Source organism: Rattus norvegicus, chromosome 16 (genome assembly GCF_021556685.1).
Source record: "Rattus norvegicus strain SHRSP/BbbUtx chromosome 16, alternate assembly SHRSP_T2T, whole genome shotgun sequence".
NCBI lineage: Eukaryota > Metazoa > Chordata > Mammalia > Rodentia > Muridae > Rattus > Rattus norvegicus.
The window spans coordinates 23,604,447-23,615,790 of record NC_141549.1 but is presented as its reverse complement, the minus strand read 5'-3'; the positions used below and the strand labels follow the sequence as shown (position 1 = coordinate 23,615,790).

The 11,344-nt window shown below is 47.6% G+C and overlaps 1 protein-coding gene across 2 annotated transcripts in view; it reads right to left on the bottom strand.

The window, feature by feature from the left end:
- Positions 1-2,481: 2,481 nt before the first annotated feature.
- LOC148000474 (uncharacterized) overlaps positions 2,482-11,344 on the bottom strand; it is a 78,444-nt gene continuing 69,581 nt past the window's right edge. The window contains exons 9-11 of one of the 2 annotated variants that reach the window (XM_087589379.1): positions 3,612-9,826; positions 3,187-3,509; positions 2,482-2,627 (exon numbers count right to left, since the gene is read on the bottom strand). In XM_087589379.1, coding sequence (XP_087445505.1) covers positions 2,605-2,627; positions 3,187-3,509; positions 3,612-9,826 — 6,561 coding nt within the window. In that variant the 3' untranslated portion in view covers positions 2,482-2,604. Of the gene's footprint in view, positions 2,628-3,186; positions 9,827-11,344 lie in introns of both variants that reach the window. The other variant, XM_087589378.1, reaches the window with a different exon arrangement.

Genomic DNA, 11,344 nt, shown 5'->3' with positions numbered 1-11,344 from the left:
TGGAAGTTACATGTGGGGAGTAAATGGACTGACAGAATGAAAAACTACAGTTCATCAAGTCGGAGTATTTAAAGAATATGTTCAATAAACAGAGGAATATTTTGGAATTAGAATGCATAATTTATTATTTATATGAAACTGCAGCTTAAAGACTAATTAATTAAGCCTTTAGAACTACAAGATGATCAAGAAGCATGTGGACAATGGAATGTCTACTACTGTGCTACTGGTTCTCCTTCCTAAGCTAGTACAGCCTAAAAATAGGAAATAAGGGATAGAGACTGGGGTGCTTGGTAAAACTCAATTGGCAAAACACTTGTCCTGAAAACCTCATTGCAGATGTGGGTATAATGGGATCCCCAAAGCTTACTTTCCTGCAAGTATGAAGATAATTTTGCTCCAAGACAGAAAATCAAACACACTAGGGATTTGAGTGAGTGAACAGTCTCCAAAATGGAGGGACCAGGGGTGGAACGAAAATGAGGGTTGATGGTCTGTATTCAGTCCCTAGAACCCACAGTATAGCAGAACAGAACTGTCAAGTGGCATTGTCCTTTGGCCCAAACACAGTAATCCACGTGTGGGGGTAAAGTGAGAGAAAGACAATATCAGTCTCTATCTTTCATATGTGGATCAATGCACAAACAAGATGTACACATGTACACAATGTGAGTACTGGGGTTCAGGGTCATAGATCCAATTCAAAATGTCTTTGACCCATCTGCAAACACAGGTCATATTAGAGTAAAATGTTCTTAGTGAATTTTTTTTTACATAAACTAGACAATGTATTGAAATTTCATAAGATTTTATGATAAAATTTACCATGTTGAGATATATATATATATATATACCTTTAGAGATGGATGGGCTGTTAAGAGTTCTAGTTTTGATTGTAGAGCTCTCAGTTTTAATTGCTAGCACATTGCTGGTCACTCACAACTATTTGTAACTCCAATTCCAGGGGAACCAGTACTGAATTCTATCACACATACTGCATAGAAAATGCACAGTAGCAAAATCTCCTACATATAAATCTAATCAATTTAATGATATAAAAAGAAAACAAAATGTAATTTCTTTAACTTAAACATGTTAAAGTGCTGAATAGATGGGCTCTAAAAGAAACATTGGAAAAGTATTTATGACTTAATTCAATGATTATGTTTTCTTATAGAAGGCCTAGGATTGGCTCTCTTTAGTTATACAGGCCTCTTATGCCTAGGAGCCCTAAATAGGAATGCAATCCAGTGGGGCTCAGTGAAAAGGAAGGTAAGCATGACCCCTCCCTCTCAGGAGGCAGCCCATAAAATACAGGATGCCCATGATAGACTCTACAGACCCAAGAAGGTAGAAAAAGAAGGGCACAAGAAAGGATATTTGAGAATATAGAATGGTCATGGAAGGCATATGGATGGATGAAAGGAGCTGATTAAGAAAGGAGATAGAAAGGGATAGGGTCAGGCAGGGTTCAGTGTGGGAAGGAGGAGGGAACCATGATAATGAATGGAGATCTGTAACTTGTAAGGGTGTTGAGTGAGGGTACAACCTCAGAGAGAGAGACAGAGAATGGGATAGGGGAGGCACACAAGAATCAGTGGAGGTTGTGAATCATAGCCTTGGGGATACAGAGCCTGGGGTGACTGGCTCTTCTAGCTACGCAGGAAGCCCACTGGAGCAATTCGAACATCAACCCAACCACAAAACTTTAAATCCAATTTTTTTCCTGTCTACAGTCAATGAAGGAACAGGGCTGGAGGAGAGACTGAGGGAAAAGCCAACCACCAGCCTACCCAACTTGAAACCCATCGCATTGTCAAGCAACAGTCCCTGACACTACTAATAATACCCTGTTATGCTTGCAGACAGAGTCTAGCATAGGCTGTCCCATGAGAGGGTTCACCCAGAAGCTGACTTAGATGAACACTCCCAGCTAAAATTGGATGGATCTTGAAGACTGTCATGGAAAAATAAGTGGAAGGATTGCAGTCCCTCAGACGATAAGAACGCCACAGGAAGACTAACCAAATCACCTGACCTGGACTCTTAGGGCTCTTAGAGACTGAACCACCAACCAAAGAACATACAGAGGCTGGTCCTAAGCCTCCACACACATAGGTAGGAGATGTGCAGCTTGATCTTTGTGTGAGTCCCAAACAATTACAGCATGGGTTATCCTAAAGGATGTTGCCTGTATGCAGAATAGGTTCTTCTAGCTAGATTGTGTCCTCTGACTCAGTGGGAGAGGAAGGGATAAGTCTCACAGAGACTTCATGTTCCAGGGTGGGAAGATAACCAAATGGCCCCTACCCACTGAGAGGAGAAGGAGAGTGGGGCACAAGGGAACAATTATGGGAGAGGCTGACAGGGAGGGGGCAGTGAGCAGGATGTAAAGTAAATAAGTAAATATTAAAATTGAAAATAATTGAAAAAAGTTTCCAGGAAGCATCACATGGCACAACTGAGACTCCAATGAAACAATCAATTTTTACTTCAGTCTACAATCAGACTGAACATTTTATTTTAAAATTTATATATATGATCAATTCTCCCACACAGACTGTGTTTTGATATTCCAATCGATCCTGGAGGAGCATCAAGGGTCTAGGGATCAGGAGCCGCAGCCACTAGAAGAAAAAGAAGAATTATCAACAGTATCATCAGGCACATCACTGGTGATATTGTCATGCCCAGCATCAACAACATCAGTGTCATTATCATCTGGATCAATGTAGAGAGAAACAGTGAGAAGGTGGATGCTTCTCTTGTTATTTTTAATCTCAGAAGTTGCTTCTTTTGGAATGTTGCGGTCAAAGGCTATGCTAACTTCAGAAGTCAGAGTTCAGAATGACAGCGATAAATAGACAATAACATTTAACAGGAAGTTTTCCCGGCTTAGTCATTCAGGAAACACATGTTTTCACTGGAAGTGACAATAATCTCCTCATTCTAGAATAGGAAACATCCAAGTAGGAAAAAATATTACCTGGTCAGTTGTATTTCTCTAAACTGGATTTGTTACATTATGAAAATTATTTTCTATAAATTGAGAAAAAATAAAGTTTTCAGGTTCTAGGTTATGCGTAAATAGCCCTATAGAAGTATGAAATTTATTAACAAAAGAGACCTAGGTTTCTACTAAAACAATCTTAATCTATTTTAAGCTACTATTTTAGTTTAACTTACCTGGTCCGACTCTCTTCTTAGTGGGAGCTCCTTGGCCATTTTCTTCATGCCATGCTTGTTGAATTTGGATTTTCATCCATGTTATGATGGATAAGAGTGAGGATATAAGCCATATGAAGAGCAAAAAAGGTATGCGTGGTATCTCTGTTGCCCGAAGATATCCACTCTCCCTGAGAAGGTTCAAGCTGTGGTTTATTGGTTCAGCTCGTGCGGAAGCATGAAAAATATCCTCAGCACCCTGAGTAGCAGGCAGACCTTCTTCTACGTCAGGAGTAAAAGAAGATTCCTCATCTGAAGTAGCAGAATCAAATATTTCTTCTTCACTAAGGGATATCAAAAGAGTCAGGTTAGTCATTTGAATGGAGTCAAGGGAATAACAAGTGCAGGAACCAGGAGTGGGCTCTGGGTCAGCATGGGGTTTGTACCTTGTACTCTCCTTGTAAAGAGGTAAATCAACTACATAATCCAATCCAATGTGACTAGCTGGTCCTGAGTCATGACTCTCAACTAACACACTACTGTCAGCAGCACATGTAACAGACAGCCGAGGTTCAAGAGCAGCCAGACAGTCAGCAACAATGGCAGGATCTGTAGGCTCAGCATCAATAGCAGCCATACTGTCAGCAGGGTGGGTGGACATACTGGACTCAGGCTGAACAGCAGGCAGACAGTCAGCAGTACTGGAGCAATTAGTATGTTCAGGCTCAACAGCAGTCAGAATGTCAGCATGGTGGGTGGCCATAGTTGGCTCTGGCTCAGCAGAGTCCAGACAGTCAGCAGCTTTGGTGGAATTAGTCCGCTCAGGCTCAACAGCTGCCAAACTGTCAGCAGGCTGGGTGGACAGGGTTGTCTCAGACCCAACAGCAGCCTGACAGTCAGCGGCATTGGTAGAAATAGTCGTATCAGGCTCAAGGTCGTCCAGACAGTCAGCAGCAATGTTGGAATTAGGCAGCTCAGGCTCATCAACTGCCATACTGTCAGCAGGGTGGATGGATTTGGTTGACTCGGGATCAACAGCACCCAGAAAGTCAGCAGCTTTGGTGGAATTAGTCAGTTCAGGCTCAATAGCTACCAAACTGTCAGCAGGGTGTGGGGACATATATGACTCAGGCTGAACAGAATCCAGACAGTCAGCAGGGTGGTTTGACCTAGTTAGCTCAGGCTGAACAGTAGCCAGACAATCAGCAGCTTTGGTGGAAAAAGTAGGCTCAGGCTCAACAGATGCCAAAGTGTCAGCAGGCTGGGTGGACATGGTTGGCTCAGCCTTGAGAGAAGCCAGACAGTCAGCAGCTTTATTGGCATGAGACAGCTCATGCTCAAGAGCAGCCAGACTGTCGGAACGGTGGGTGGGCATAGCTGGCTCTTGTTCAATAGAGTGCAGACCGTCAGCAGCATTGGTAGAATTATTATGTTCAAGCTCAACAGCTGCCAAACTGTCAGCAGGCTGGGTGGACATAGTTGTCTCAGTCCCAACAGAAGCCAGACAATCAGTAGCATTGGTGGAATTAATCAGCTCAGCCTTGAGAGAAGCCAGACAGCCAGCATCTTTGTTGGCATGAGACAGCTCATGCTCAAGAGCAGCCAGACTGTCGGCACGGTGGGTGGACATAGCTGGCTCTGGGTCAACATAGGCCAGGCAGTCAGCAGCACTGGAGGATTTAGTCGACTCAGGCTCAAGAGCAGCCAGACAGTAAGCAGCATTGGTGGAATGTGTAGGCTCAAGCTCATCAGTAGCCATATTGTCAGCAGGGTGGGTGGACATAGTTGTCTCAGTCCCAACAGAAGCCAAACAATCAGTAGCATTGGTAGAATCAATTGACTCAGCCTTCTGAGAAGCCAGACAGTCAGCAGTGTTGTTGGAATTAGTCAGCTCATGCTCAAGAGCAGCCAGACTGTCGGAACGGTGGGTGGGCTTAGCTGGCTCTTGTTCAACAGAGTCCAGACCGTCAGCAGCATTGGTGGAACTATTATGTTCAGGCTCAACAGCTGCCACACTGTCAGCAGGCTGGGTGGACATGGTTGTCTCAGGCCCAACAGAAGACAGACAATCAGTAGCATTGATGGAATTAATCAGGTCAGCCTTGAGAGAAGGCAGACAGTCAGCATCTTTGTTGGCATGAGACAGCTCATGCTCAAGAGCAGCCAGACTGTCGGCATGGTGGGTGGACATACCTGGCTCTGGCTCAACATAGGCCAGACAGTCAGCAGCATTGGAGGATTTAGTCGACTCAGGCTCAAGAGCAGCCAGACAGTAAGCAGCGTTCGTCGAATTTGTAGTCTCAAGCTCATCAGTAACCATATTATCAGCTGGGTGTGTGGACATAGATGACTCAAGCTGAACAGAGTCCAGACAGCCAGCAGGGTGGGTTGACATAGTTAGCTCAGGCAGAACATTAGCCAGACAATCAGCAGCTCTGATGGAAATTGTAGGCTCAGGCTCAACAGCTGCCGAACTGTCAGCAGGCTGGGTGGACATGGTTGGCTCAGCCTTGAGAGAAGGCAGACAGTCAGCAGCTTTGTTGGCATGAGACAGCTCATGCTCAAGAGCAGCCAGACTGTCGGCACGGTGGGTGGACATACCTGGCTCTGGCTCAACATAGGCCAGACAGTCAGCAGCATTGGAGGATTTAGTCGACTCAGGCTCAAGAGCAGCCAGACAGTAAGCAGCGTTCGTCGAATTTGTAGTCTCAAGCTCATCAGTAGCCATATTATCAGCTGGGTGTGTGGACATAGATGACTCAAGCTGAACAGAGTCCAGACAGCCAGCAGGGTGGGTTGACATAGTTAGCTCAGGCAGAACATTAGCCAGACAATCAGCAGCTCTGATGGAAATTGTAGGCTCAGGCTCAACAGCTGCTGAACTGTCAGCAGGCTGGGTGGACATGGTTGGCTCAGCCTTGAGAGAAGCCAGACAGTCAGCAGCTTTGTTGGCATGAGACAGCTCATGCTCAAGAGCAGCCAGACTGTCGGCATGGTGGGTGGACATAGCTGGCTCTGGCTCAACATAGGCCAGACAGTCAGCAGCATTGGAGGATTTAGTCGACTCAGGCTCAAGAGCAGCCAGTGTGTCAGCAGGGTGATTGGACATAGTTGGCTCTGGTTCCACATCAGGCAGACTGTCAGCAGGGTGGGTGGACATGTTTGGCTCAGGCTCAAGGTCAGCCAGACAGTCAGCAGCTTTGGTAGAAGTATTATGTGCAGGCTTGTCAGCAGTCAGAATGTCAGCAGGGTGGGTGGACATAGTCGGCTCAGGCTCAACAGCTGCCATACTGTCAGCAGGGTTGGTGGACATAGCGGGCTCTGGTGCAACAGCAGCCCGACAGTCAGCGGCATTGGTAGAAATAGTCGGATCAGGCTCAAGGTCAGCCAGACAGTCAGCAGTGTTGTTGAAATTAGTCAGCTCAGGCTCAAGAGCAGCCAGAGTGTCAGCAGGGTGGGTGGACATAGTTGGCTCTGGTTCCACATCTGGCAGACAGTCAGCAGGGTAGGTGGACATAGTTGGCTCTGGTGCAACAGCAGCCTGAAAGTCAGCGGCATTGGTAGAAATACTCGGATCAGGCTCAAGGTCAGCCAGCCAGTCAGCAGTGTTGTTGAAATTGGTCAGCTCAGGCTCAAGAGCAGCCAGAGTGTCAGCAGGGTGGGTGGACATAGTTGGCTCTGGTTCCACATCAGGCAGACTGTCAGCAGGGTGGGTGGACATGTTTGGCTCAGGCTCAAGGTCAGCCCGACAGTCAGCAGCTTTGGTAGAAGTATTATGTGCAGGCTCGTCAGCAGTCAGAATGTCAGCAGGGTGGGTGGACATAGTCAGCTCAGGCTCAACAGCTGCCATACTGTCAGCAGGGTTGGTGGACATAGCGGGCTCTGGTGCAACAGCAGCCCGACAGTCAGCGGCATTGGTAGAAATAGTCGGATCAGGCTCAAGGTCAGCCAGACAGTCAGCAGTGTTGTTGAAATTAGTCAGCTCAGGCTCAAGAGCAGCCAGAGTGTCAGCAGGGTGGGTGGACATAGTTGGCTCTGGTTCCACATCTGGCAGACAGTCAGCAGGGTAGGTGGACATAGTTGGCTCTGGTACAACAGCAGCCTGAAAGTCAGCGGCATTGGTAGAAATACTCGGATCAGGCTCAAGGTCAGCCAGCCAGTCAGCAGTGTTGTTGAAATTGGTCAGCTCAGGCTCAAGAGCAGCCAGAGTGTCAGCAGGGTGGGTGGACATAGTTGGCTCTGGTTCCACATCAGGCAGACTGTCAGCAGGGTGGGTGGACATGTTTGGCTCAGGCTCAAGGTCAGCCCGACAGTCAGCAGCTTTGGTAGAAGTATTATGTGCAGGCTCGTCAGCAGTCAGAATGTCAGCAGGGTGGGTGGACATAGTCGGCTCAGGCTCAACAGCTGCCATACTGTCAGCAGGGTTGGTGGACATAGCGGGCTCTGGTGCAACAGCAGCCCGACAGTCAGCGGCATTGGTAGAAATAGTCGGATCAGGCTCAAAGTCAGCCAGACAGTCAGCAGTGTTGTTGAAATTAGTCAGCTCAGGCTCAAGAGCAGCCAGAGTGTCAGCAGGGTGGGTGGACATAGCGGGCTCTGGTGCAACAGCAGCCTGAAAGTCAGCGGCATTGGTAGAAATAGTCGGATCAGGCTCAAGGTCAGCCAGCCAGTCAGCAGTGTTGTTGAAATTGGTCAGCTCAGGCTCAAGAGCAGCCAGAGTGTCAGCAGGGTGGGTGGACATAGTTGGCTCTGGTTCCACATCAGGCAGACTGTCAGCAGGGTGGGTGGACCTGTTTGGCTCAGGCTCAAGGTCAGCCCGACAGTCAGCAGCTTTGGTAGAATTATTATGTTCAGGCTCATCAGCAGTCAGAATGTCAGCAGGGTGGGTGGACATAGTCGGCTCAGGCTCAACAGCTGCCATACTGTCAGCAGGGTTGGTGGACATAGCGGGCTCTGGTGCAACAGCAGCCCGACAGTCAGCGGCATTGGTAGAAATCGTTGGATCAGGCTCAAGGTCAGCCAGACAGTCAGCAGTGTTGTTGAAATTAGTCAGCTCAGGCTCAAGAGCAGCCAGAGTGTCAGCAGGGTGGGTAGACATAGTTGGCTCTGGTTCCACATCTGGCAGACAGTCAGCAGGGTAGGTGGACATAGTTGGCTCTGGTACAACAGCAGCCTGAAAGTCAGCGGCATTGGTAGAAATACTCGGATCAGGCTCAAGGTCAGCCAGCCAGTCAGCAGTGTTGTTGAAATTGGTCAGCTCAGGCTCAAGAGCAGCCAGAGTGTCAGCAGGGTGGGTGGACATAGTTGGCTCTGGATCCACATCAGGCAGACTGTCAGCAGGGTGGGTGGACATGTTTGGCTCAGGCTCAAGGTCAGCCCGACAGTCAGCAGCTTTGGTAGAAGTATTATGTGCAGGCTCGTCAGCAGTCAGAATGTCAGCAGGGTGGGTGGACATAGTCGGCTCAGGCTCAACAGCTGCCATACTGTCAGCAGGGTTGGTGGACATAGCGGGCTCTGGTGCAACAGCAGCCCGACAGTCAGCGGCATTGGTAGAAATAGTCGGATCAGGCTCAAAGTCAGCCAGACAGTCAGCAGTGTTGTTGAAATTAGTCAGCTCAGGCTCAAGAGCAGCCAGAGTGTCAGCAGGGTGGGTGGACATAGTGGGCTCTGGTGCAACAGCAGCCTGAAAGTCAGCGGCATTGGTAGAAATAGTCGGATCAGGCTCAAGGTCAGCCAGCCAGTCAGCAGTGTTGTTGAAATTGGTCAGCTCAGGCTCAAGAGCAGCCAGAGTGTCAGCAGGGTGGGTGGACATAGTTGGCTCTGGTTCCACATCAGGCAGACTGTCAGCAGGGTGGGTGGACCTGTTTGGCTCAGGCTCAAGGTCAGCCCGACAGTCAGCAGCTTTGGTAGAATTATTATGTTCAGGCTCATCAGCAGTCAGAATGTCAGCAGGGTGGGTGGACATAGTCGGCTCAGGCTCAACAGCTGCCATACTGTCAGCAGGGTTGGTGGACATAGCAGGCTCTCGTGCAACAGCAGCCTGAAAGTCAGCGGCATTGGTAGAAATCGTCGGATCAGGCTCAAGGTCAGCCAGACAGTCAGCAGTGTTGTTGGAATTAGTCAGTTCAGGCTCAAGAGCAGCCAGAGTGTCAGCAGGGTGATTGGACATAGTTGGCTCTGGTTCCACATCAGGCAGACTGTCAGCAGGGTGGGTGGACATGTTTGGCTCAGGCTCAAGGTCAGCCAGACAGTCAGCAGTGTTGTTGAAAGTAGTCAGCTCAGGCTCAAGAGCAGCCAGAGTGTCAGCAGGGTGGGTGGACATAGTTGGCTCTGGTTCCACATCAGGCAGACAGTTAGCAGGGTGGGTGGACATAGTTGGCTCTGGTGCAACAGCAGCCTGAAAGTCAGCGGCATTGGTAGAAATCGTCGGATCAGGCTCAAGGTCAGCCAGACAGTCAGCAGTGTTGTTGGAATTAGTCAGCTCACGCTCAAGAGCAGCCAGACAGTCAGTAGCATTTGTAGAATTTGTTGGGTCAGGCTCGGCAGCATCCAGGCTGTCAGCAGTAGAGGTGGAAGCTTCACGATCAGCAGTAGCCTTAGGAATAGAATTTCTATGCTCAGAAGACACAGCATAGAAATTATCTGTTTTATATTTTTCATCCTAAAACGAAAATTAGCAGTGATACTTTTGATTGAAAATTTACTGATTTTATTCATTCTATCACCCTTCTGATAATGTCAGAACCTGGATTCATAGTCCCCAAACTATTTGTGTATTCTGTCGAAAGTTAGCACTACATTCAGTGACATTCAGTGAAGTCTGCTTCCTGTCTGCTTGAGTAATTGGCCCAGAGTTTTTCAAAGTCTTTACTGTGGATCTCTTTAGGTTTATACTTAGATTTCTTCTGCTCTTTGCTACCTGAAGTCATTTTTCCTTGTAAGATGGAAATATATAAATAGAAAGGACAAAATGTGACTCTTGGCCTCTGATGTTTTGCTCTGCTCTTCCTCTAAATAGTGATTTTGTAATATTCTCTTTCCTTCATATTCTATGGTTCATTCTGCACTGAAACTCTCCAAGTAAAAAGGCCACCTCCCTCCCTCCGCCCCTCCTTCCCTCCTCTCTCTCTCTCTCTCTCTCTCTCTCTCTCTCTCTCTCTCTCTCTCTCTCTCCGTCTTTTTGTACTTTCTGCTGCCCTACCCCTCAAGTAGCCACTTTTCTTATTCTTTCGTGAGAGAGTTGGGAAAATTCTTTATACCAAATCTTTCTCTGGATAATCACCTTCTCTTTCATGCAATTAAGCATCATTTTTAAACGAGGTGCTTCATTCTATAAACTAAGGTTACATTGATTACTTAGCATTAAGGGTGGGTACTAAGGAAATGTCTACATTCCAGTTTGAGAGATTAAAGGTCTGTGCAAAGGCTGAACCACAGCAATTAGTAGAAATTTGTTTATAAGTAAACAACGCAATCTGGGAGGAGGGCACAGTATCGTCAACTATTCTGTAACATCATGACTATTGCTACACTTACAGGATGTATATTAAGACCTCATCCAGCACCTCTGTGGTGGCTTGAATGTCAACAGCCCCATAGGCTCACATTATGCTTGCTGTGCAGAGCGCTGAATTATTTTCAAAAGGAGTAGGTGGTGGGGCTGTTTTGTAGTAAAACTGTTGCCAGGATGAGGTTTAAGATTTCAATAGAGAGACAGAGCTGGAAACAGAGTAGAACAACAGTGCTTTCTTTTGGCATCTGAGACACCGCCAGAACCTGAAGGGACTGACCATATAAACAGTTCTCTACACCCAAATCACGTGGGAGGGAGAGCTAAACCTTCAGAGAGGCAGACATGCCTGGGAAACCAGAAGAGACTGCACTCTGCACACATTACTGACTCCAAAGGAAAACACCAAACGCCATCTGGAACCCTGGTGCACAGAAGCTCCCAGAAAGGGCGGCTCAGAACTTCCTGGTGGCTGCCGCCGCGGAGAGCTCATAAGCAACACCCCATGAGCAACCTTGAGCCTCCGGATCACAGGTAAGACCAACTTTTCTGCTCCAAGTGACCTGCCTGGTGAATTCAGGGCACAGGCCCACAGGAACAGCTGAAGACCTGTAGATAGGAAAAACTACACGCCCCAAAGCAGAACACTCTGTTCCCATAACTGGCTGA